General features: G+C 50.7%; 1 protein-coding gene across 1 annotated transcript in view; it reads left to right on the top strand.

Annotated features, from left to right (window-relative positions):
• Ago2 (argonaute RISC catalytic component 2) overlaps positions 1 to 23,201 on the top strand; it is an 89,584-nt gene that overhangs the window by 31,303 nt on the left and 35,080 nt on the right. Inside the window, exons 2-8 of the mRNA XM_028885997.2 lie at positions 3,480 to 3,675; positions 12,668 to 12,788; positions 17,573 to 17,754; positions 19,735 to 19,871; positions 21,268 to 21,402; positions 21,906 to 21,993; positions 22,734 to 22,881. Of these exons, the coding sequence (XP_028741830.1) occupies positions 3,480 to 3,675; positions 12,668 to 12,788; positions 17,573 to 17,754; positions 19,735 to 19,871; positions 21,268 to 21,402; positions 21,906 to 21,993; positions 22,734 to 22,881 (1,007 nt within the window). The remainder of the gene's footprint in view (positions 1 to 3,479; positions 3,676 to 12,667; positions 12,789 to 17,572; positions 17,755 to 19,734; positions 19,872 to 21,267; positions 21,403 to 21,905; positions 21,994 to 22,733; positions 22,882 to 23,201) is intronic.

The raw sequence follows: 23,201 nt of genomic DNA, 5'->3' as shown, positions 1-23,201 counted from the left end.
AGGATCCACAGAATCCTGGTGTAAGATGCAATTTTTCTTCCCGGTCCCAAGCATTTTCTGAGAGGACAGAACTGGAAACACATGTAGAGCAAGCCTAGGAGAATGGCTGCCAGAATGGTGTGTGTGTATGTGTGAGTGTGTGTGTGTGTGAGTCTCTCTCTCTCTCTCTCTCTCTCTCTCTCTCTCTCTCTCTCTCTCTCTCTCTCTCTCTGTGTGTGTGTGTGTGTGTGTGTGTGTGTGTGTGTGTGTGTGTTGCCAGGGTTTGAAGGGAGGGCAGCAGGTGTCTGGGGACTGTGCCTGGAGGCTGGAGAGAGGGCAGGGCCCGCACAGCAGGGAGTCTTTGGTGCTCTCCCTCACTTACCTCAGCATCCTCAGTGTCAGCCGATTGTGAGGGTGTGTGGGTGTGCCTCCTTTTTGGCTCTTCCATCTTGGCTCATTACCTGTCAGGTCCAGAGCTGGGCCCCACAGGCTCAGCCGACCCCTCCCGATTTGCTCTATGTTCATGCAGATCCAGCCCCTCTCCAGAGCTTTGGGTCTGATTCTCCCGCTTGTTTGGCAGTGTGCACTTGGGACTCCCCGGGAGTGATAAAAATAGGCCTCCGGTGTCTCCCAGGGACCAGAGTCTCCGAAGAGGGATCCCAGTACTTGGGAAGACATTTAGACCAGAGAACTTGCAAGGTCCAAATGTGATTTTTATATTCTGCGTGCCTTTTCTATGAAATGGCTGCATTTTCGTTCTTTCCAGAAGTAATGGAGAAGTATGTTGTGGAATCACACTTTCTGTTTCCCCGTTCCTTTTATTAACTCTGCCTGGAGCCCGAGCTGGTTGATGGTGCTCCTTAGTTCCCATGGCGGTGTGATGGGAGGGACTTTCAGGTGATCTGAGAAGTAGACCTTTGTAAATATGCGCTTTGATGAGGCCGCATCAGCTGTGACAGGGTGTGCCCTGGGCGCTCTGCTCCCCAGGAACGTTCCTTAGATTGCCTTTGTAAACTGGGGTGTGCCCAACCAAGACTCCGGCGCAGTGAGTGTGTCTGAGTTTCCTGACTGTGGTTTAACTGATCCTGTATCCTAAGCTCCTTCTCGACCAGTGGAGACCACCTGAACGCAGGGACCACACATCGGTTGACCATTTTTGTTGTCTCCTTTGACCTGAAAGGAAGGGACAGGTTTGTTGAGCTCGTCTGGATATTCTGTGTCCTGGTCAAGGTCTGCGGTGGGAAAGATGGCTGGGTCCTGCTGAGCTAATGAAAGCAAACTGACTTCCTCCTGCTGGGTGACACTCATCCAGAACAGCCCAGAGCAGTTTTTCTTGTGCCCCTGGTCCTCAGCCTGCCACCAACATGTCAGGGCCATCAGAGGGGGCTGGTGGAGGGGTGCCTGTTTTCAAAGCTGTGAATATGTCACCTCTGAAGTTGCAGTGGTGTAGAGGAGAGACCTGACTGCTTCCAGATGGCACAGCTCGGCTCAGCGCGCTTTAGCTTTCCTAAAACAAACAGAAAGAGAGCAGGCCCAGGTCTTGCAAGCTTTTCCAGGCCCCGAGACAGTAAGAAAGGCTTGCTGTACTGTTCTTGGTGGCGTGAGTATTCTGTCAGTAGGAACTGGAGTTTTAAAAACACAGTCAGCTTATCTCTTGAAATAGGACATTGGAATGAAAAAAGTAAAAGTAATCTTTTATATGACAAATATATAGTTGTATTTTTTTCTAAATTTGTGAGTTGTCCTCTCCTGGGGTTGGTTGGGGTTGGGGTGACGCGTTGCCATGGCTGCATCCAGAGTAGTTAGTTGTGTCACAGTACGTGCCTGTAACTGGTTCGTGTACTCCAGAGACAAAAGCGGAAGAACTTGAGCTGGAGGCCAGCCTCTGCCATCTGGAGAGTTCCAGGCCAGCCAGGACTACACAGCGAGACCTGGCTTCAGAATCCAAAGCAGAGTAGACAGAAGGATTTGAACAGCAGTGGGGACACCTTTGCCTTGACAAGTCTGACTTGTGTCACAGATGAGTCTTGTCTGGTGGGTCTCGCTTTCCTCACTGGTAATTCATTCTGCTCCATTTCTCCAGTCCCCCAGAGGCAGCACAGAGAAACCCGAGTCACCACAGCACACCTGATCCCACCCCACCTCCGCTCACCGCACATCACTGGCCAGTAGTTAGCCCAGGGGGTCGCCCCAGCACACTCTAAGTTGGTGGTTGGTTTAGTATTAAAACACCACCTCTGGGGGCTGGAGAGATGGCTCAGCAGTGAAGAGCACTGGCTGCTCTTCCAAAGGACCAGAGTTCAATTCCCAGCACCCACATGGCCGCTCACAACTGCCTGTAACCCCGGTTTCAGGGGATCCAACACCCTCACACAGGCATACATGCAGACAAAACACCAATACACATTAAAAAACAAAACAACAACAACAAAAAAATACTACCACTACTGGGAAAGTCACATGGTCCATTGCTGGAATGAGGTTCTCGTGGTTTCCAGGGCCAGAGAGCGCCAGTCCTTGAGTACCTATGTGAGTCGGTGCAGCCCATGGAAGTCAGAAAATGTCACAGGTGCTGTGAGTGCCGCTGGGGCGGTTGGGGGTGGTGGCATGCACGTGCATGTGCGGGCTTGTGTGAGCCCCAGCTTCCTTGTGAAGTGGCAGAGAGTCCATCAGGTGTATGTGGGCTTCTGCTGCGCCTCTCAGACCTTGGGATGGCAGCACAGCGTGACATACTGATGCTGGGGTGGGAATAAAAGGAAATGGAGTTTGAAGAGAGAGGGTGTGGGGTAGTGCCCTCCTAGGTGATGGCTCCTGACCATTATGTGGGCTGGGTAGGACTGAAGTGGGAAAGGCCAAGTTCTTGGGCACCGTCACACACCTGGGCACGTGGACTAGATGCTGGAGAGCTACAGAGGTGTTTTTGAGGAAGGGTGGGTATGTATGCTACGACGTTCAGGCCAGGTGTATGGGAGAATGCCTGGAAACTGGGATGGGACCCCACCCCAATCCCACCCAAGGCCCCCCGTGCTGGGGCTGTGCATGATTAGCTGGGGAACACAGAGGGAACGCAGTAAGGCGCACTGTGGCGCACTGTGTGGCTTCCTGGGAGGGCTAGGTCCCAGGCACGCTGATGGAGTGGGAGCTTGCCGAAGGGAATCCAGCTGTGGCCACAGTGTGAACTCTCTGAGCCTTGGGGGAGAGCTGGAAGTCCCCCGCAGAGGAAAACCTGTCTTAGTGATTTGGGAGAACAAGGAGAGGATCTTGGTGGGGAAGGATTTGGCACGGTCACTGACCAGCAAGCTGCCCGAGGCAGACATACTGCTGCGTCCTCTGCCCCGGTAGGGGCCTCTGGGATGAGGTGGAAAAGCAAGATGGAGCATGTGGGGAGGTGTGGGCCTCAGGATCCAGAGGTGTGGGGAGATTGGGCTGTGCGCCGTTATTCTGATGAACAAGTTCGAGTCGGCCATCCCTAATGTCTGATGTCTCCTCGCTGTCCCCAGTTCTTGCTTCTCCTGCTCCGTCGACATCGCCCATCCCAGGATATGCCTTCAAGCCTCCACCTCGGCCGGACTTCGGCACCTCCGGGAGAACAATCAAACTACAGGCCAACTTCTTTGAAATGGACATCCCCAAAATTGACATCTATCACTACGAGTTGGACATCAAACCAGAGAAATGCCCGCGGAGAGTGAACAGGTAATCCCGCCCATCTGTGTACCTGATTGACTTACACATGCTTGTCAGTCTTCAGTGTGTCTCCGGACGCTTTCCCGTGAAGCTGCTATGATGCTTTTGGCATGGAGATGTAATTTGAGTACAGTGAAGCCCCTACATTGTTAATGTCCTGCTCCAGAAGTCTGAACAGGTGTTAACCCAACACCTTCTTCTAGTTAGTTCGCCTGCCCTGCCCACAGAGGCCATGCAACAAGGTATCTTACCCGTTGGTCCTCACATCTGTGGCCCAGCATTTTCTTGAGATTCACCCATGCTTTATAGCAGTTATTTTTAGCGTTAAGGAGTGTAACATTGAATTGTGCCTGCATGGGGGGGCGGGGGCAGGTACATGTCCATGTGTGTACGTGGATGCCTGAGGTTGACGTTGAACAGCTTCCTTGATCATTCTCTACCTTACTCATGGAGCCAAGGAGTCCTTTAAATCCAGAGCTCTCTGTTAAAGCTAGTCTAGCTTGTCCTGGAACCCCCATGTCTCCACCAGTGGCTGCCCATCTCCACCAGTGGCTGCCATGACTAGCTGGCATTTGCATGGGTTTTAGTGACCTGAACTATAGTCTTCGTGCTTGTGTGGCAAACAGTTTATCCACTGAGCCACCTCCTAGCCCTTGTTGAATATTTGATAATTTAGCCCTTCGTCTTCCTGCTAACGCTTGAGTGGTTTAGGCTTAGACTGTTAGGCATGAAGCTCCCATGAAGGAGCACCCTTTTTCCATGTCTTCCTGTTGTGAACGGATATGGGCTTTCCTTCCTAACAATTGCCAGGGCAGGGCTGGGTTTCACTACCTGGTGTCTGCCAGGCTTCTCCCCGGCAGCTGCAATGTTCTGTTTCCATCCGAGAGTCAAGGAGAGCGGCCTGGCTTATCCGCACCTTGTCAGCATCTGGGCCATTTCTGATTCTCTCCTGGATGTCCTGGCCGCTCCCGTGTGTGGCTTTACCTCCCCCCCACCGCCCCACAGTCGATGAACATCTTTCTGTCCTCACGAGGAGTGTTGACACCTTCTGCCCTGATGGCTTGACTCGTAGGGTGTCCTCTTGCCTCTGCATGATCTGGGGTCTCTGTTGGGAATATTCTCCTCCAGTCTGAAATCCGCTTTCTTTTTGTATTAGCGTTTTGTTTTTTAAGATAGTGCCTTTTAGTGAGTAAAACTTCCAGGTTTAGTTGAAGTCTAGTTTGTAAGCCTTCAGAAATGACAGGAGTCCTCTACAAACTTTGTCTCAGCAGAGGTCATAAAGATCATGTTTTCTTTGGGAGAATTACAGTTTGGGCTTTTGTGTTCAGAGCTGTGCTTCATCCTGAACTGGTTTTGTGTGCAGCCTGAGGTGAGGTATTGAAGAGGCTTTTCTGTTCCTGTCTATTTATCACAGTGCCTTTGAAAGGGAGGGTCAGTCAGCCGTGCACGTGGCAGTTTTGGTACCTGCTTTGGTCTCTCTTTAGGCCAATAATTCATCAGCTTGTCTTGTTTATGGTGCACATGCTAGGCCAGCGCTCAGCCTAGGCTGGAGTCTCACACTGCTGAATTCTCTGAGTTTGTTTTTCCAAATCTAGATCTTTGCTTCAAACAACAAACAAAAACCCAAGAGAATAATAAGCAGGAGGAAGAAAAAAGCCAATTGATTTTTTACCAGAAAACCCTTTGGAATTCTAAATTGCTACCATTTTGAATCTAAACTGTTATATTCTTTGCTTTTGTAGCTAGCTTCTTAAAATGTCATTTTCCAGATGCAGAGTGACAGCCACGGAGTGCAGAGGCTTATTTGGGGATGATGGACATACATCACACTTAAGTGGTGGGATGGGTGTCCAAATTCCAACTCACTGAATCATTGAATTTACACTTTTAATGGTGAATTTTATGCGAATATGAATGTTAATTCATTTAACAATTTGTATGTATTTGAGTGTTTTGTCTACATGTATTTTATGTGTACCATGTGCATGTGGTGCCCATGAAGACCAGAAGGAATAAGATCCCCTGGAACTTGAGTAACGGGTGATTGGGAGTCATCAGGTGGATGCTGAGAACCAAACCTGGTCGGTCCTCTACAAGAACAAGTGCTCTTAACCACTGAGCAATCTCTCCAGCCCCAACTTTAACAATGCATCTTATTTCTTACAATGCGTCTTATTGCATCCTTAATGCAGTGTGAGGAAAGCCGGCTGGATATTGAGTGTGGGCAATGCAGAGACCACCCTTGTTCTGTCTCTGATTTTAATTGGGAAACAGTCAGTTCTTCATCTTTAGGATGTGATATTAGATGTGGGATTTCACAGTGAGAGCTCTTATCCTCTTCTGAGACTAGTCTCCAGCAATCAGCTGAATTCTGTCACTGCTGAGTTGGTTGTTGGTTATATCTTATTTTTTTTATGCTAACATGAGTTGTGGTTTCTAAGCGAGCCGTGCATCTCTGAGAATCCTGGTGTATTCTTTCTATATAGGACTGGTTTGAGTTCGTTTCTGTGGGACGCAGATCTATGATTGTCTTTTGTTCTATTCCTATGTCAGGGTTGTGTAGCATATAATTGAGAAAGTGGCAAAATGTTCCTTCTTTGTACACTGTAAGAGCAAAGTGTGAGGCTCGGGGATGGGGAGATGGATGGGTAAGGAGAGCGTTTGTTGAGCAGGCATGAGGATTTGAGTGTGGAGCCCAGAGCCCACGTGAAGCTGGCCAGGTAGCTTGTGGCTGTAAGCCCAGTGCTCCTATGATGAGATGGGAGGAGGAAACAGGAGAGGCTAGCCTGGGCTAGTCAGCAAACAAGAGCCTGTCTCAAGGTGGAAGGTGCCCTCTGACTCCACACACAACCTCATACGCATATAGATTGGAAGAAAAAAATGTAAGATTCTGTAATTCTACCACTAACTACCTCCACTGAAATGGGCTAGTTTGGGCTAGTAACTGTGTTTGTAGGAACTGTTTCATATAGCTTGATTTTTTTTTCCCTTCAGATATCAGGAAGTACCCTTTTTTCTGTTTCATTTTGTACATACTTGGGTAGTTTGTGTTTTCAAAGTCTACACATGTCATCAAAGTTACTGGATTTTCCTGCAGAGAGATGTTCATGATATGAGGTGGTGTGTGTTGTGTGTGTGGGGTATGTGTGTATGTAGTGTGTGTGTATATGTTTGTGCATACTTTTTTTTTTTTTCTTCTTCAAAAACAGGCTCTTGTGTAGACCAGGCTGGCCTCAAACTCACACAGACCTGCCTGCCTCTGCCTCCAGAGTGCTAGGATCTCAAAGGCGTGCACCACTGTGCCGGGTCCCCATCTTATTCCTTGGTGTCTATGGGCCCTGTATGGAGCCCCTTGCAGGCTGAGTATTTTACATTTCCGTGTTTTCTTCTAATCAGGGGGTTGCAGTTACTTCAGTTCTTTGCCCAGAACAAGCATTTGGCTTTGTTGACCACGGCCCTCCAGTTCTGATCTCCACTCTTCCCCCTGCCCGGTCTCTGCTTGCCGGGTCAGAGTCAACTGTTGGCCTCTGCCGTTTCTTTGCATAGAGCCTCTCCTCCGAGTCGGTCTCACTTGTGGCTTTCGTTCAGTTAGAGGAGCGCTGAGTTCAAAGGTGTGCAGCCCAGCCACGGGTCTTCTTGAGAAACATTCCCCGTGGTGGGGGCAGTGTGCTCTGGTCCTGGGCAGAGGTGACAGACAGTTTTAGTCCAATCCTTTACAGTCCTTTTTTTTCTCATACAAATATGATGTGGACTTGCTTCTCTGCCAGTGGTCTTTTCAGCTCGTGCTTCATGTATTCTGAAGCCCCGTTAATAGGTACTGTCTGTAATTGTTGCACCTTTTGGTTTTTATTTTTATTTATTTTTATTTTTTATTTTTTGGTTTTTCAAGACAGGGTTTCTCTGTGTAGCTTTGCGCCTTTCCTGGAACTCACTTGGTAGCCCAGGCTGGCCTCGAACTCAGATCCATCTGGCTCTGCCTCCCCGAGTGCTGGGATTAAAGGCGTGCGCCACTACCGCCCGGCTACCTTTTTGTTTTTAAAATACTTAAAAACTACATTTATTCATTGTCTCTCTGCACGCTCTCGCACATGCGTGCATGCGTGAGAGTGCATGCTCGGAGATTCACTTTTGTAAGTTGGATCTCTCCTTCACTGTGTGGGACCCAGGGCTGGAACTCAGGCTGTCAGATGTGGCAGCAAGCACCTTCACTCACTGAACCATTTCCCTGGCCCTAAATGTGGGGTTTTTTGGTTTTTGGTTTTTTTTTTTGAGACAGAATTTTAATATGTAGCTTTGACTGACCTGAAGCTCTCTGAGTGGACCAGGTTGGCCTGGAACTCACAGAGATCTGCCTGCCTCAACCTGAGTGCTGGAATTAAAGGCGTGCGCCACATTGCCCACCCTAGAGTTGTGTCTGTATGTGGTTTTCAGGGCTGCTGCTCAGGATTTAAGGCTTGCCAGCAGGCACCTTGACCCGCTGAGCCATTTTGTCAGGCCAGCTTTTCATTTAAACGTTTTATTACATGTATTTATGTTCTGTATGTGCTTGTGACAGAGAGTGTTCATCCTACAGTGTGCACACGGAGCTCCAAACACAACTTGGAAGACAGCAGAGCTGTCTGTCTGTTCTCATTGTGTAGGTTCCCGGAATTGAACAGCCTCTGTTTGTGAGGTCAGGCTGGGTGGTGCATGCCCTTAATCTCAACACTCGGGAGGCAGAGGCAGGCATGTCTCCTAAGTTCAAGACTAGACTGGTCTACATAACAGGTTCTAGACCAGGGTTAACGAGTGAGTCTCTCTCTGAAACATGCCCACAAAAGGAAAAAAAAAAAAAGCTGCTCACAATAGTTCACATGTAATCTTTTTTTTCCCCTTAATGTTTTTAAGTTAGTTTTATTTATGGGTATGGGTGTGTTGTTTGTGTATTTGCATACCACCTGCATGCCTACTATAGTACAGCAGAGGCCAGAAGCAGGAGATGTCCCCTGGGACAGTCAACTGCCATATTGCCCTGTGGGTGTTGATCCTGGATTCTCTACAAGAGCAACCAGTGCTTTTAACCTCTGAGCTAACAAACAGATTAGCTTAAATCCCCCCCCCCTTTTGAGAGGGTTTCTTTGTGTAGCCCTGGCTGGCCTCCAACTCACAGAGATCCACCTGCCTCTGCATCCCAAGTGTTGGGATTAAAGGTGTGCGCCACCACAGTCCAGTCCCTCTTCTTATTTTTAATATTGTTTTTCCATTATATGACTACAGTGTGCCCATGTGTAATTTTCATGGGATTCATGTTTCTTGGACTTGAATCTTGGCCTTTTGTGATGTGTGGGACAACTGGCCTTGGTTTCTCGAAGCCTCTTTCTCCCCTTCCTTCAGAATTGCTGCTCTACTCATACTAGGCCAAGGATATCGACTTCAGGTTGGGGCTGTGATCTAAGAAGCAAAATGCTTTGACTGAAGGTAGAGAGGGGTGTGTGTGTGTGTGTGTGTGTGTGTGTGTGTGTGTGTGTGTGTGTGTGTGCGCCAGAGGTCACCCTTGTGTGTCATTCCTCATGTGTTTGCCTTGTTTCTGAGTCAGGGTCTGTCACGTGGACCTGAAGCTTACAGATTAGACCGGGCCGGCCGGCCAGCCTGTGAGCTCCCAGAATGCAGCTCTCTTTGCTTCTCCCAGCACAGGCAAACACGTCTCTGATGGAGCCATCTCCCTGACCCCTTGAAGATTGCTTTTGGTCTGTTGTGACATCTGTAAGCATTGCATTTGTGCTTGTAGACAGTCCCTCCCGCTCACTCATTGTTGAGTTTCCTTCCCTAGAGATTTTGTCATGGAATCTTCTCTTATGCTGTACGCCATCTCTGTTGCTGAATTCCATACCCAGGCTGTAATTGTGGGCCATTTATAGGATGCAGTGTACAGTGTGTTGAGGGAATCAATCCAGTCGCTATCTTTTCTGGCCTAGAAATCTCCACCTCAGCTCTGGATTCTACCGATCTCCTGGGCTGTGGTTTGGAAACTGCTCCAGGGCCAGCATGCCCCAAGTGAATGAGAAGCCTACCTTAGCCCGTTCCCATCCTTCAGTCACCCTAATCCTCAAGCAGCTGCCTCCTGTCTCCTGTGCACATTTTAAGGCAAGAGGCTAAATCCAAAGCCAAGTGCATCATGGGAGAGCTGTAATCTGAGTTACTGACTGGTGTCCCAGGGGGTGCTGGTACCGGGTGAAGACAGTACCCTTTGCTGGCGAACCTTCTCCTGTCACAGCTGTTGGGGAGAATGAATGTCTTAGGACTCTGTTATCTGACCTGCTGAACAATGTGCCTAGAATATGTTGAATATCAGATGAGATCCTGTTAATGTGCTCCCGTGACAAGTATGTGTCTGCATAAAAGCCACCGGCCCAGCTGGGCTGAGCAGCTGTCAGCGCTGAGGGTCTTTCCAGGTCTTTTATTTTGTCTCAGTGAAGATTGATAAGTGGGTGTGTGGGCTTGCTTGCCAGCTTCTCGGGACAGAAACCTCTGGGTCACCGTGCTGTAGCTAGCGTACACGCTCCAGCCTGGAATGCGGGTGGGAAAAAGGCAGTCGTGTTGTCCGGGCTTTGTGGTTCCTGCGAGGCTCCTGTCATGCCATCCACAGCCTCACGGAAACCCTTTCTGAAAGGAGGCGTGGCTCAGGCTTGCACCAGGCACCGGCGTGTGGCTAGCAGCGGTCACGTGACCCGTCAGCGTCGGGTCTGGAAGAAGCCGAGGTTGCCATGGTTTGAACTGCGTCAGCTCAGTTGCTGAGCAACTGAGGGGGCTGGGAACTACAGACTGAGGCCAGGGCCAGCCCACCAGGCTTGCAAATTATTGGGAGAGCTTCTGGCTGGTTAAATATGCAACCCTTTAATGTTTTCCATTTTGCTGTTAATTGTGGTATTCCCTAAATGGGTCCAGTCTCAAGACTATGATGGTCAAGGTGGTGTAACATTGGAAATAGTGTTGCGCCCAGTTGTGGGATCTCCCCAGTGTTTTGTGCTTGCCGTGGTGATTCTGAGTCCCTAGGATGCCACTCCCATCCCTAGTGGAGAAGAGCACAGCAGGACAGCTTGGCCGTGGACTCAGCAGGCAGGCAGCTGGGTGCTGATTTCACGCTTTCCCGTGTCCTGGGCATAACTTGCCCTTGCTGCCCACACCCTGCCCCCGTCCCCATCCCTTTCCCACTGTTCGATGCACCGCAGTCTGTGTGAGAGCCACGGTGGGCCCAGTTTTGAGGCTCTGTGATAGCCCGAGGTGTGTCACTGTTACTGCTGCGACACCATGGTGAGTCCCGTGTGCCTCAGTCTCCAGCAGTGCCATATGTCCCTCCAGCTCAGTCCTGCCTACCCTAATAAGAGTCCCATACACCCAGCCCTCGGGAAAGAGCTAGCCCCATGTTGCCTGAGCTAAGGCTAGACTAGCCCAACGTATAGTTACTTCAGGGGAGTATATACCTGCTCATCCATGTCCCTTTCCTCCTGGGGTATAGACTGCTTTCGAGGTTTTTAGAAGTTGGGCCATTGGGTACATATATTAAGGTAAAAATATTACATGCCCCCTGGCCTGGTATTTTAGTTTTAAGTGATTATCTCAAGGGGATAGAGAGTGCCACACGGGAAGCGTGATCAGTGGCTCGCCCACGGGTTATGGCTTGGTAAGAGCTACATTAATAGGGGATGTGGTTTTGTTGGACATAGTAACAAGGACACATAATAAGGACATATTTCTTCAGGCATGCAGTAGGACAACCTCAGGCCCCAGATATCTAAGTGTGAAAACACGATGAGCGTGGGAGGCTACGGCAGGAGGATCGGTGAATTTCCCAACACCCACATCAAGTCACTGACAACTACCTGTAGCTCCAGCTCCAGGGAATTCTCCGGCCTCCGTGGGCACTGCACTTCCATACACACACCCACACACAATACATGTAATTCAAAATAAAACAGAAATCTTTATATCAAACAACAAGATAAAATACAAGAACAATTTTAACAATGTTGATGGGTCTGTGTTTGGGTAAAAGCTTGGATTGTTCACAGCCAGGCTCCTCCTGGGAAGGCTAGGCTGGGCAGCAGGCTGAGCAGACTTAGCTGTTTGTCACAGTGAGGATGCAGTCACATAAAACCTGCATAATTAGAAACGAACCAAAGTATGCGGGTTTGTGTTGGTCTGCTTGCTTGTTTTTTAAAGAAGCTTCCAGAACTGTAGCAGAAGTCAACAGCCAGCGTGGTTACTGCCCAGCAGATGCTGGGGTTTAGGAAGTAGGATGCAGGAGAGAAAGGCCTTGGTGGCCCCTACCACTGCCCCTTGCTCTCTGTGACTCTGCCTCGGTGTCCCTGCATATGAAACACCAATGGTAGTGTGACCTGTAGGTTCTCAAGAGGTGGAGTGAGTTCTTCCCCATCCGCAAGGAGAAGGCCCAGGAGCTGGCTGCTGGTATCCTTGTGTTCACCTTAACAGCTCTGTGAGGTCAGGAACCTAGTGTGTGCCTGGTGTTCAGCCCGGGGCTTCCTCCTAGATGTCTCTGCTTGACTTGGGGAGGGTAAGTGAGGGGTTTCATTTGGTAAGATATTGGTTGTACTTAACGCCAGTGACCACTACAAGTGTGGTGCCTTGTTGTGTACCAGAAAATGTGGTCTATGGACTATGGGGGACACTCAGCCTCACAACAGAGGTATGGGTGTCCAGTCTACAACTTTAGGACAGAAATTCCAATGGCTACCCTTCAGTGTACCTGGTACTCTGAGGTTACAGTAGCATCCACATCTGTCCTGTGTAACTCACTTGTGTGGCCAGGAAAATGAGGTAAGCCCACTTCAGGTTCTTGGCTGATTTCTCCCCGACCCCCACCCCCCACAGGATGGAAAGCCACATGGTATCAGAAGCCCCAGTCTCCTAAAGTGGCTTCAAGCTAGTTTGTATCAGACAGATGCCAGCCTGTGCCGCCTCCTCGACTTCATTGACATTTTCTTGAATTCTCTCTCTGTTTCAGGGAAATAGTGGAGCACATGGTCCAGCACTTTAAGACCCAGATCTTCGGGGACCGGAAGCCAGTGTTTGATGGAAGGAAGAATCTGTACACTGCCATGCCCCTTCCAATCGGCAGGGACAAGGTGAGGCCGCAAGTGCTCTGGGGTCCAGTCCAACTAGTGCAGTGGGGTTCAGACATGTTCCAAGGTTACTTATTTCTCTGATGGTGTACAAAATCACTTTATCTGGGAGGCAAGGGCAGCTGCTGGGTGGGGGGCTTGGTCATGAGGTGTATGGTGTGTGCTGAGGTTTGTAGTGAGGCTGATTAAGTGCAACCCACAGACCACTAGACACAGCCTCCCCCCGCCACGCGTGCGTGCGTGCATGCGTGTGTGCGTGCGTGTGTGTATGTGTGTCTTACTGGCAACATAACAAGGCAATGTGCTGCAGCGGCCTCCTCTGCAGAGAGGAGGGGGGGTGAGTCAAGCTGGTGAGGTGGCCATAGAAAATGGTTACCTTCCCTTATTATTTTTATCTTTATCTTGGCTTTATTTAAAAAGTAATAAAGCTTCTACCCAGACTCTGATACATCTGAGAAGGAAGGAACGGGCACATTTTCTGCAGGTCTGAAAATGGTTGTGTTGCTAAGTGACCGAGTTCCTTGGCTCTTCCGTGCCTGTCTGTATCCCCAATGGGGCCAGGCAGTCTCCGTACCTGGTGGCTCTGCTCGGTGTCACCACGCCGACAGGAAGGTACTATGTGAGGGCAGGGAGAGGCCCAGTGACCACACAGCTCTGTGTGTCATGTTCTGATCTGATTTTCCCAGTCACCAGTGGCACGTGGGTTGTCGCTGCCGCTCCAGGGTAGGATGATGGGCGTAGGGTTCTGAGTTGGAGGGAATCCCAGGACTGAGTGTGAATGAGCTGAGCAGGCTCTCCCTGGCAAATTAACATGCTGCGAATTTGAGATTTATTGATCTTAAGGTTTTTGTGTTTAATTTGCACATTTGTTTTTGTTGAAAGCTCTATAAGAAAGAAAAGCATAAGGAGTTTATTCACAGTTTTGTTGGTACAAATTTATAATTAGACGCTAGGAGGAGCCTGAGGAGAGCCCTCCTGAGGGAGGGGTGGGGCGTCTCCGCTGCTCAGATGTAGACGCACAGTCACAGGCGTTACCAGCCCAGGCTGGGGTGGAAATAGGTGTGGGTATGCCTTTCTTAGTAATAGGACGTGACACAGGCCAATTCCCCTTGCCAAGCTAGCTACCTCTCCAGTGCGGGGTAGGCAGCCCCACTTCCCGTGTGTGTGTTTGTGTGTGTGTGTGTGTGTGTGTGTGTGTGTGTGTGTGTGTGTGTGGCGCATCTCGGGGTCTCAGACACAGTGTGGGCTTTCATTACGGTCCTGCGGGCTCTGTGTGCTCCTCTGCTTCCACAGTGTAGTGCAAGTAGCAAGGTTTGAAGAGCTCCAGCCCACCGCCCAAGACATATGAGCACCGGGCAGGGATGGCGGATACAGTTCTTGTCTGTTTGCACTAGCCTGCACATAGAGTGTCTGGAGTCCCAGAGAGCTTGGGAGCCTTTCAGCTAGCACAGGGGTTTCCCTTCTGTCTGAGCCAATGAAAACTCGTTTTCCTCTCTTTTCCTACCAGCAAAGCTTTGTCTTTGTGGCCCTTTTTTTTTTTTTTTTTTTGTCATCTGTAGGAAGAAAGGACTCTCCTTGAGTCCGTTAGCTCAGCGTCTACCTGGTGGCTCAGTGGGGACTGTAATGCCTGGTGTGGGTACATGCCAGTGTCCACATCACATCACCCGCCCGATGAGCAGCCCTCTCCAGATCTCTTCTCACTCCTCCATTGGTGTTCACCTCACTGCCAGCCCATGTGGTCATGAAAGCAACTCCTCAGGGCTGAGAATACCTGTGTCCACCAAGCCCGTGGCCTCACTGTGACATGGGACAGAACTGGGAAGTTACATAGCAGTGGCTCTAACTTGGGGACGGAAGTCCTCATCTCTGTTTACCTTGGCTCTGTGTCCAGCCAGTGCCTTCTTTTGTCAGCCGCCTCCATGTGTATAGCTTCTGACTGCTACCTCCTGGGCCGGGGCGAGTTGAGGGTCCCCTTCCTAGATGGAAGTTATAGCTGAGATCCAGCTCATGAGAGCCCCTCTCTGTGGCCGCTAAGCTGACCTGAAGGTGTCCAGTAGCCAGGAGCCTCTGGGCACAGGAGATATCCCTAGGGACCCCGTGGTGTTTGGACTTGGACTTGGGACATGCTGCTAAGAACTCAGATAAGTCTGCGTACAGCCACCCTCGTCACCTGCCGGGGTGCTTCTGGGTCCCCAGCATACTTCACACGTGCACTGGGGAAGCTGGTGTACAGGTGTTTGGAGGACCACTGTTCTGGTTGACTTTCTGTTGCTGCGGATAAACACCATGACCAAGAAAACTTGGAGGGGGAAGGGTTTACTTGGCTCACATGTCCTGATCAGAATCCATCACCAGGAAAGGCAGGGGAAGAATGAAAAGCAGGAACAGAGACACAAACTGAAGCAGAGACCATGGGAAAATCATGCTTATTGACTTGCTCCCCATGGCTCGCTCAACTTACTTACTTTTTTTTTTTTTTTTTTTTTTTTTTTTTTTTTTTTTTTTGGTTTTCCAGTATCAGGTTTCTCTGTGTAACAGTCCTGGCTGTCCTGGAACTTGCTTTGTAGAACAGGCTGGCCTCTAACTCACTGAGATCCGCCTGCTTCTGCCTCCAAAGTGCTGGGATTAAAGGCGTGCGCCACCACCACCTGGCATCTTATTTTCTTATACAACCCATGACTACCTACTTAATTGTGACACTTCACAGTGTGCTGTACCCTCCCATATCAATCATTAATCAAGAAAATCTCCCTTCTAACCACAGCTGGTTCTTCAGCCCCAGCTGACTAGCATCGATTGTTTCAATAAAGCACAAAGTTTCAAGTAACACAGATTCTTAATTCAAATACGTCACACCAGTGGCTTTGATAGTCTTTGTTTCTCCCTGAAACTTCCTAAGGCAGGCTTCCCTTGTCTGCACCACTCTCAACATTCTTAGCTTCCACGCTTCCCTAACAGCAGCTCCCTAGGCTCTGAGCACTTCCAGCCACCTTCCAAAGGAACAACACGGTCAGGTCTGTCACAGCAACACCCCACTTCTGATACCGGTTTCCTTTTTTCTTTTTGGCTTTTCGAGGCAGGCTTTCTCTTGTATAGCCTTAGCTGTCCTGGAACTCGCTCTCTAGACCAGGCTGGCCTCGAACTCACAGAGATCTGCCTAACTCTGTCTCCAGAGTGCTGGGATTAAAAGCATTCACTACCACTGCCTGGCCTGACACCAGTTTCTATTCTTGTTCAATTTCTGTTGCTGGGATAAAAACAAAAGTGACTTGGGGGAGAAGGGAGTTATTGGACTTCAAGTTCAAATATTATTGAGAGAAGCCAAGGCAGGAGCCTTGCCTCGCAAACCTTGTTGAGAAGAGCCGAGGCAGGAGCTTGGAAGCAGAGGCTGAGGTTGACACCATGACAGAACATGAATCACTGGCGTGCTCAGCTTGGTTTTTTTATACAACCCAGGACTGTATGCCCAGGGCAGCTCCGCTCAGAGTGGGCGGGGCCCTCCTACATTAAGAAAATACTTACAGGCCAGTCGGTTAAAGGCAATTCCTCAACTGAGGCTCCCTATTCCCAGGTGATTCTGTTTGTGTCAAATTGACCAAAAACAAGACCAAAAAAAAAAAAAAAAAACCTACCCAGCACAGGCTTTCCCAGAAAGCCTTTCGACGGCAGCTCCCTGGGCACATCGAAACAGGATATGACCTGCACGTCCTCATCAGGAAGGGATGCGTGGCACCAAGCCCTGCAGCTGTCCCTGCAGCCTGGCCAGCGCAGTGGTTGTGACACCAGACACCTGCTGGTGCTGTCACTCCTATGGGGATGGGGGTAGGTGGCCCTGCAGCTGAGGACAGGGTAACCTTAAGACACAGCTGCTTCTGTGTGTTCACAACCTCCCCAAACACTGTTTCTTTGTGTCGGGGTGCAGCTCGCCCCTCTTTGTTTCTTAGTGGTGCGCCATACCAAAAGACACTTCTTTTTGTTCTCCATTTGACTCCGTCTTGCAAGGATGTCCAGACAAGAGCTGCATGGCACAGTAAAAAATCAGTGTTTTCAGAGGTTGGGTCCGTAGCCAGCTCGCCGTCTTCCCTACCCAGGTTGGTACCATGTGATGTACCAGCCACACTTCTGAACACACATCCGGGTTGTGTTTCCCTCTGAGTAGTGGCAGTAGGCCAGCCCAAAGCCCAGGCCCCTTGCTGCCCTTTCCTGGCCCCAGGGCCTTGGGCTGTTTGCCAGCCCAGTGTCTGGTGATGCATAGAAGATGTGGTGAACCAGTCTCCTTGCTGGAAGTGTTGGTACTAAAGGATAAAGCATTCCAAGAACACGGGACATGTCAACAACAGATAACAAAGCCACTTTGCTCACACCACACCCCCCCCAGTCACGAAGCACTGCGGTAGGCATGGATCACAGTGGTGATCCCACAGTGGACATTTAGCTACGGGTAGATTGAACAAATGGTACAGGAGAAAAGTAGCCATGTTGGGGATGTTGCGAGTGTCCTATGTGCTGAGGATTGTTCTGAATGTGTTTTTGACCACTGTCCAGTATGCTTGCTGGCCACCCTCCTCACACAGCTGCGTGGATTGCACATTTGTTAAAAGTGAATAAAATTGAAGCTGGGGAGGTAGCTCAGTTGGTAAAAAGTGGAAAGCAGTGGAGGAAGACACCTAGTGTAGACCTCTGGCCGCCTCCACACATGTACATCCCTGCACCTACTCAAAAAAAGTTAAAAATTGCATTTCTCATGCGTTTTGGGAGGAAATGACCTTTGTGCATTGGTCTGGCAGGTGGAACTGGAGGTCACGCTGCCAGGAGAAGGCAAAGATCGTATCTTCAAGGTGTCCATCAAGTGGGTGTCGTGCGTGAGCTTGCAGGCATTACACGATGCACTTTCGGGGCGGCTGCCCAGCGTCCCTTTTGAGACGATCCAGGCCCTGGACGTTGTCATGAGGCACTTGCCATCCATGAGGTAAGGACATTAGCTGGGAGGGGAGAAAGGGCCATGAGCTGAAGCTCAGCGTTCTCAGAAAGATCGAGATCTTGACCAAGCAAGGGAGGAGCCAGTGGAGCCAGGGGTGATGGCCGGACATGTGATCTCCGTGGCAAACAGTCTGAGATGGAAGAGGGTAGTGTTAAGAGTCATCACCAGTGACCTTGCCTGAGGGCACAAGGTTCACCTCCCTGGCTTTGAGCTCACCCCACCCCGTGCAGAGTCCAGAGCAGCACCTGGACGGCCATCCTTGGGAGACTCCTCTGCAGCTTTTATGACTGCAGCCAGCAACAGAGGCATCATCCTACTTCATTAGAGGATCGCCCTTTGCCACACCTAGCAGGGGGTGGGGATCATTTCTGTGGTTTGCCATTTTCCCAGTGGCCACACAGTGTTGCACTGACTGGCACATGGGACCAAGGCCAGGGAGCCCCATCCAAACTTGGCTCTCACACACAGCACACAGTAGCACCTTAGAACGGTGGGAATGGAGCTGGGAGGTCAGAAGTAAGCAGCAGAAAGCAGGCTCAGTGCTGGGGCCCTGGGACTGACCCCTCTATGCTCTGGAGAAGATTGGGTCTTCCCTGGGCTCCCTAGCTACACACTTTAGGCCCAGAGGAGAGGCCCAGAGGAGACCGCCTCCCAGGGCCAGATGTCACTCTTGGCCTGGCCTGCCTGCCACTCCTAAGAACTGTTGATGGAAGGGAGGCAGGTAGGCACAGAAGTAGCCTGGAATGGTGATTAGCAAGATCTTGTCTGTGGTTTAAAAAACAAACCAGTATTTATTTTAGTGTGTGGGGGCATGCCAGCGGTGTGTGGTGGTCAGAGGACAACTCGGTAGGAGTCAGTTCCCCTTTTCTACCGTGTGGGTCCTGGGGATGAACCTCAGGTCATCAGGCTTGGCGACAAACACCCGTACCCTCTGAGCCTTCTCACCGGCCACACTGAGTGGCAGGAATTCCTACGGGTCCTTTCTTCTGAATTCTTTTGGACAGTTTACACTGATTTTTACAGTCAGGAGACTGTCAGAGCACACAGGATTGACAAGCACAGTCAGATGGGAGATGGGCATGCGCCCTAACTTCATTAATAAACAGCACCACCCGTACCGCAGCCCAACACCATCTCTTCCCTTCGGCATCCTGAGTGGTGGTGCATGCCACGTGTCCAGTGGTCTATAGGGGACACTGGAGAGAGTGTCCACCACAGGTGGGTGGGCTCTAGCTCGGGTCTGCGTGCGTAACTGGCCTGCAGGCTCCAGAAGCAGGGAGCTCTCCACAGCCTCCTTCCTGCCTGTCATTGATGAATAGGGACCGGGTGCCAGCTTAGACGCCCCATGTGGTCCACAGTCACACAGGGAAGTGGCAGCTCCGGGACTTAGGGCTGACCTGCTCCAGCTGCCTCCGCCTGGTGGCTGTTGGGTTTCCACTCGTGCTAGTGTGAAGCCTGCTCCTGCATCCGTAGCACAGCCCTGGACTAGGAAGACTCGAAAGGATCGGCCCAGCAGTGTGCAGTGTAAGATGAAAATAAGGAGGAGGAAAGAGAATGGAAATACCAGCTAGAGCCTGCATTCTGCATGAGTCTTAAGGCCGCAGCTGTAGGCAGAGCCTGTTCCCAGATTAACTCTTGTCCTTTGGAGATTCATAAGGAAGGTGCCCTCGAAGTGTGGAACAGTGAGTCTGACCTAGAACCACAGTGGGTCTTGTCTCACACTGACACAGAGCCTGGAGAGGGGTCCCCTTGCACCTCCATCAGCTGATGTGTTTAAACATCTGACGGTCTAAGTCTACGAGGCTACCGCTTACGCTGCGTGAACGCAGACTACAACTCCGTATATTGAGCATGAATGGTCTCTGAGTGTAGGTGTGCCTGCAGGGATGACTGGAGGAGAGGCAGGGGTCAGCCCGGCACTTCCTGACCGATTCCATCTGATTGGGAGAGGGCTTGTCTCCCTGGCAGGTACACCCCTGTTGGCCGTTCCTTCTTCACTGCGTCTGAAGGCTGTTCTAACCCCCTGGGTGGGGGCCGAGAAGTGTGGTTTGGCTTCCACCAGTCCGTCCGACCTTCTCTTTGGAAAATGATGCTGAATATTGATGGTAAGCCCAGGGCTTCACTGCAGGGTGAACGGGGCCCACGCAGCCTCCATTACACGGGGTGGAGACTTGAAAACATGCAGAGGAGGCCAGACCTTAGGAAGGATTCTCATAGCCACCTCTAGCCTCTGGTGAAGCCAGAAATGTTGGTGTGTTACCAGCCTGTGTCAATCATCTCTTTGATATCTGAGGCGGTTCATAGTTGGGTACCAGAGCCCTTGGAGTAGTCCATTCCCAGGGACCCTCGAGCCAGCCTGGGGAGCTGCCTCTGCCAGGCCCTTTGCACTACTAGAACACCCCCAGGCGTGGGGTTGGGGCCACGCCCCTCACTTTCTCTCCATGTTTCCTGATTACTCAAGTTGTTGTTTACATTGAGAAGGGTGTCATTAGGCACCAATGGATAGCCACTGTCCGTTGGTCTTCCAGCTAATGACGGTATATTAGAACTGTCACTGCTGTGACAGGTACCACCTAGAAGAAACCATTGAAAGTAGTAAAGATTGGCTCAAGGTTTCAGAGGACTCGGTCCGCAGTAAGCTGGTATTGTCGTTCTGAAGCTGAACACCATGCAGAGAGTGTGACTCAGCATAGCTGCTCATCTGTCTCGTCTCATGGTGACTGGGGAGGAGGCGGATAGAAAAGGGCCAGGGATAAGTGCATTCCAGAAGGCACACCCCCAGCAGTCTACTTCTCCAGTCAGGACCGCCATCTGAGGTTTTACAGCCCCCCAGAAATGCCATCCGATTGTGAGTCCATCAGTCCATTGGTTGGTTCAGAGCCCTCACGATCCAGGTAGCTTTCAGTGATGGGGTCCACAAGAGCTTTTGGGGGACATTGTAGCTCCCATGCTTCCCCCCTGCTTCAGGAGAGTCTGAGTCATGCTTTGTGCTTGATCCCACTTCCGTCTGCCAGAGACCTACAATCAGGAGGAATGCTGCCTCCTTGGGTAGGAGATAAGTTCTGGCAGTAGCTCCAGGAAGGCCCCAGGTCACATTTTGCTCAGGGGCACACTGATTGCAAATGAATTGCATGAATGGAAAACCTCAGAAATGCCTCTTGCAGAAGGAGGCCAGAAAAGCCTACTGGCTGTCCTCTGTCAGGCTAGACTTGTTCAAGACCACAGTAATTCTTTGGATGACTTCTTCAGACTCAACCAATCTCTTACCATTCATTGCCTGTGGCTAGAGACAAGCATGGAATCTCCTTGGTCAATCCCTACCTTGGGGTGTGGAGCTCTGGGCATAGTAGCATTGGTTTTCTCATCACAAAGGGCCAAGGGGAGTCCCAGAGAGGAGAAACTAAGGTCAGGCCTCATGAGCTGCAACTAATTAGACACATGCATTATTCTAGATGCCTCCATCAAATGTTCTTGTCTGTCTCTTGCTTTTCCTGCACACAGTATCGGCAACAGCATTTTACAAGGCACAGCCAGTGATTGAGTTTGTTTGTGAAGTTTTGGATTTTAAAAGTATTGAAGAACAACAAAAACCTCTGACAGATTCCCAAAGGGTAAAGTTTACCAAAGAAATTAAAGGTAAGGGACCACCCAGCAGACAGGCTTGGGGTGAGGGCCTCCTTTGAGGTTCCTGCCCATGCATGGATGGGGTTCTTGTTCCACTCTGATGAGGGAGGTGGGAGCTGTGGGAAGCGTGAGCCACCAGGCACACTGGCCCTGAGATAGGTAGTTGGAACTTGTGCACAGAGGGGCCCATGACTCAAAGGAGCACAACCATGCGGGTGGGAGCAGCTAGGATGTCTATCTGAGCCACAAGCATTTGGACTAGAATCACCCTTAAAGAGGGGCAGTGGTGACACCCAAGTCTTACTATGCTGAATTTTGCTGGCAGAAGGCATCTCTGGACAAGACGGATCCAGCCATGCCATCCTGTGGATAGCCGCATTTCTTACTCCTCAGCTCTAGAACCCCATTGCTTCAGTTGTGGCCAAAGCCGCCATGTGTGAAAACGGAGTCCAGAGTGGGTCTTGGACTGTAGGTGCATGACAAGAGTGGCTCTGACTCCTGCTGTCTGTCACCAGGTCTAAAGGTGGAGATAACGCACTGTGGTCAGATGAAGAGGAAGTACCGTGTCTGCAATGTGACCCGTCGGCCGGCCAGTCACCAAACGTAAGGCAGCTGAAACGGCCGTCCCTCCTTCCAAACTCAGGCCTGGCCCTGGTCATAGGATTGTCCTGCAAGGATTTGTCTGTGCTCCTAAAATGCTAGTAGCTACTTTTGTGGCTCATTTACTTACTCTCCACTCTACAAAGTGAACCCCAGGGGCTAGAAAAATGCCTCAGTAGTTAAGAGCATGTCTTGCTCTTTCAGAGAACCCGAGTTCAGATCCCAGCACCCATGTAGGGCAGCGCAGAACCACCTGTAGCTCCAGCTACAGATTGCCTGGCAGTCTCCGTGGAAGGGTCAGCTCAGGAAGGCTGGGCCACATGGCCTGTCCCACCTGGGGGCTGTTATCCCCCAGCATGTGACACATAGCTCACCTCCCCTATTTATGGCTTGGTCACCTCCTCTTGCCTCAGTCCTGCAGGGAGGCCCTAGATCTGAGACCACCGTTCTCTTATCATGGAAGGTTCCAGTTTCTTCTAGCCATTGGGAGCTTTTGCGTGTAGGAGTTACTTAGAGTCGCCACGGTCTGCTGGGAAAGAGACTTTCTGGATTCATCTTCCTGTGTCCTGAACTGTTTAGTAGAAACTGTGATTGGTGCAGTTTCTTAGCTGTGTGGCTGATTGCTGTTTCCCAACAGGCATGCGCAGCCTGCGAGTTGCGGGCCTTGGTCCTGGGGAGGTGTGTTGGAGCTCCAGGGTCCAGGGCGCCTGGGAGGTTCTTGCCTGAGTTAAGTCTTTCCACAGGTTCCCGCTGCAGCAGGAGAGTGGGCAGACAGTGGAATGCACAGTGGCCCAGTACTTCAAGGACAGGCACAAGCTGGTTCTGCGCTACCCCCACCTCCCGTGTTTACAGGTTGGACAAGAGCAGAAACACACCTACCTTCCCTTGGAGGCAAGTCTCTTCACTACACCCTCAGCCGGGGAGGAGGAGCCCCAGCCCAGCCCAGCCTCACTGGCGCTCTAGGACTCAGCCAATTCATGGAATTGTTGAGATTTGTCCCCTCTGTGTACCCCTCCCCCCAAAATGCCATGAGATTAGCGGCTTGAGTGGGAATCCCCGCCACCCCACCCCAACCCCCTTCCTTCCTTCCTTCCTTCCTTCCTTCCTTCCTTCCTTCCTTCCTTCCTTCCTTCCTTCCTTTCTTCCTTTCTTTCTTTCTTTTTTTTTTTTTCTCTTTCTGAGTTTCTCTGTGGTACCTGTCCTGGATCTCA

This window comes from Peromyscus leucopus, chromosome 20 (genome assembly GCF_004664715.2).
Source record: "Peromyscus leucopus breed LL Stock chromosome 20, UCI_PerLeu_2.1, whole genome shotgun sequence".
NCBI lineage: Eukaryota > Metazoa > Chordata > Mammalia > Rodentia > Cricetidae > Peromyscus > Peromyscus leucopus.
The sequence above is the reverse complement of the archived record's forward strand: the minus strand, read 5'-3'. Positions and strand labels throughout refer to the sequence as shown.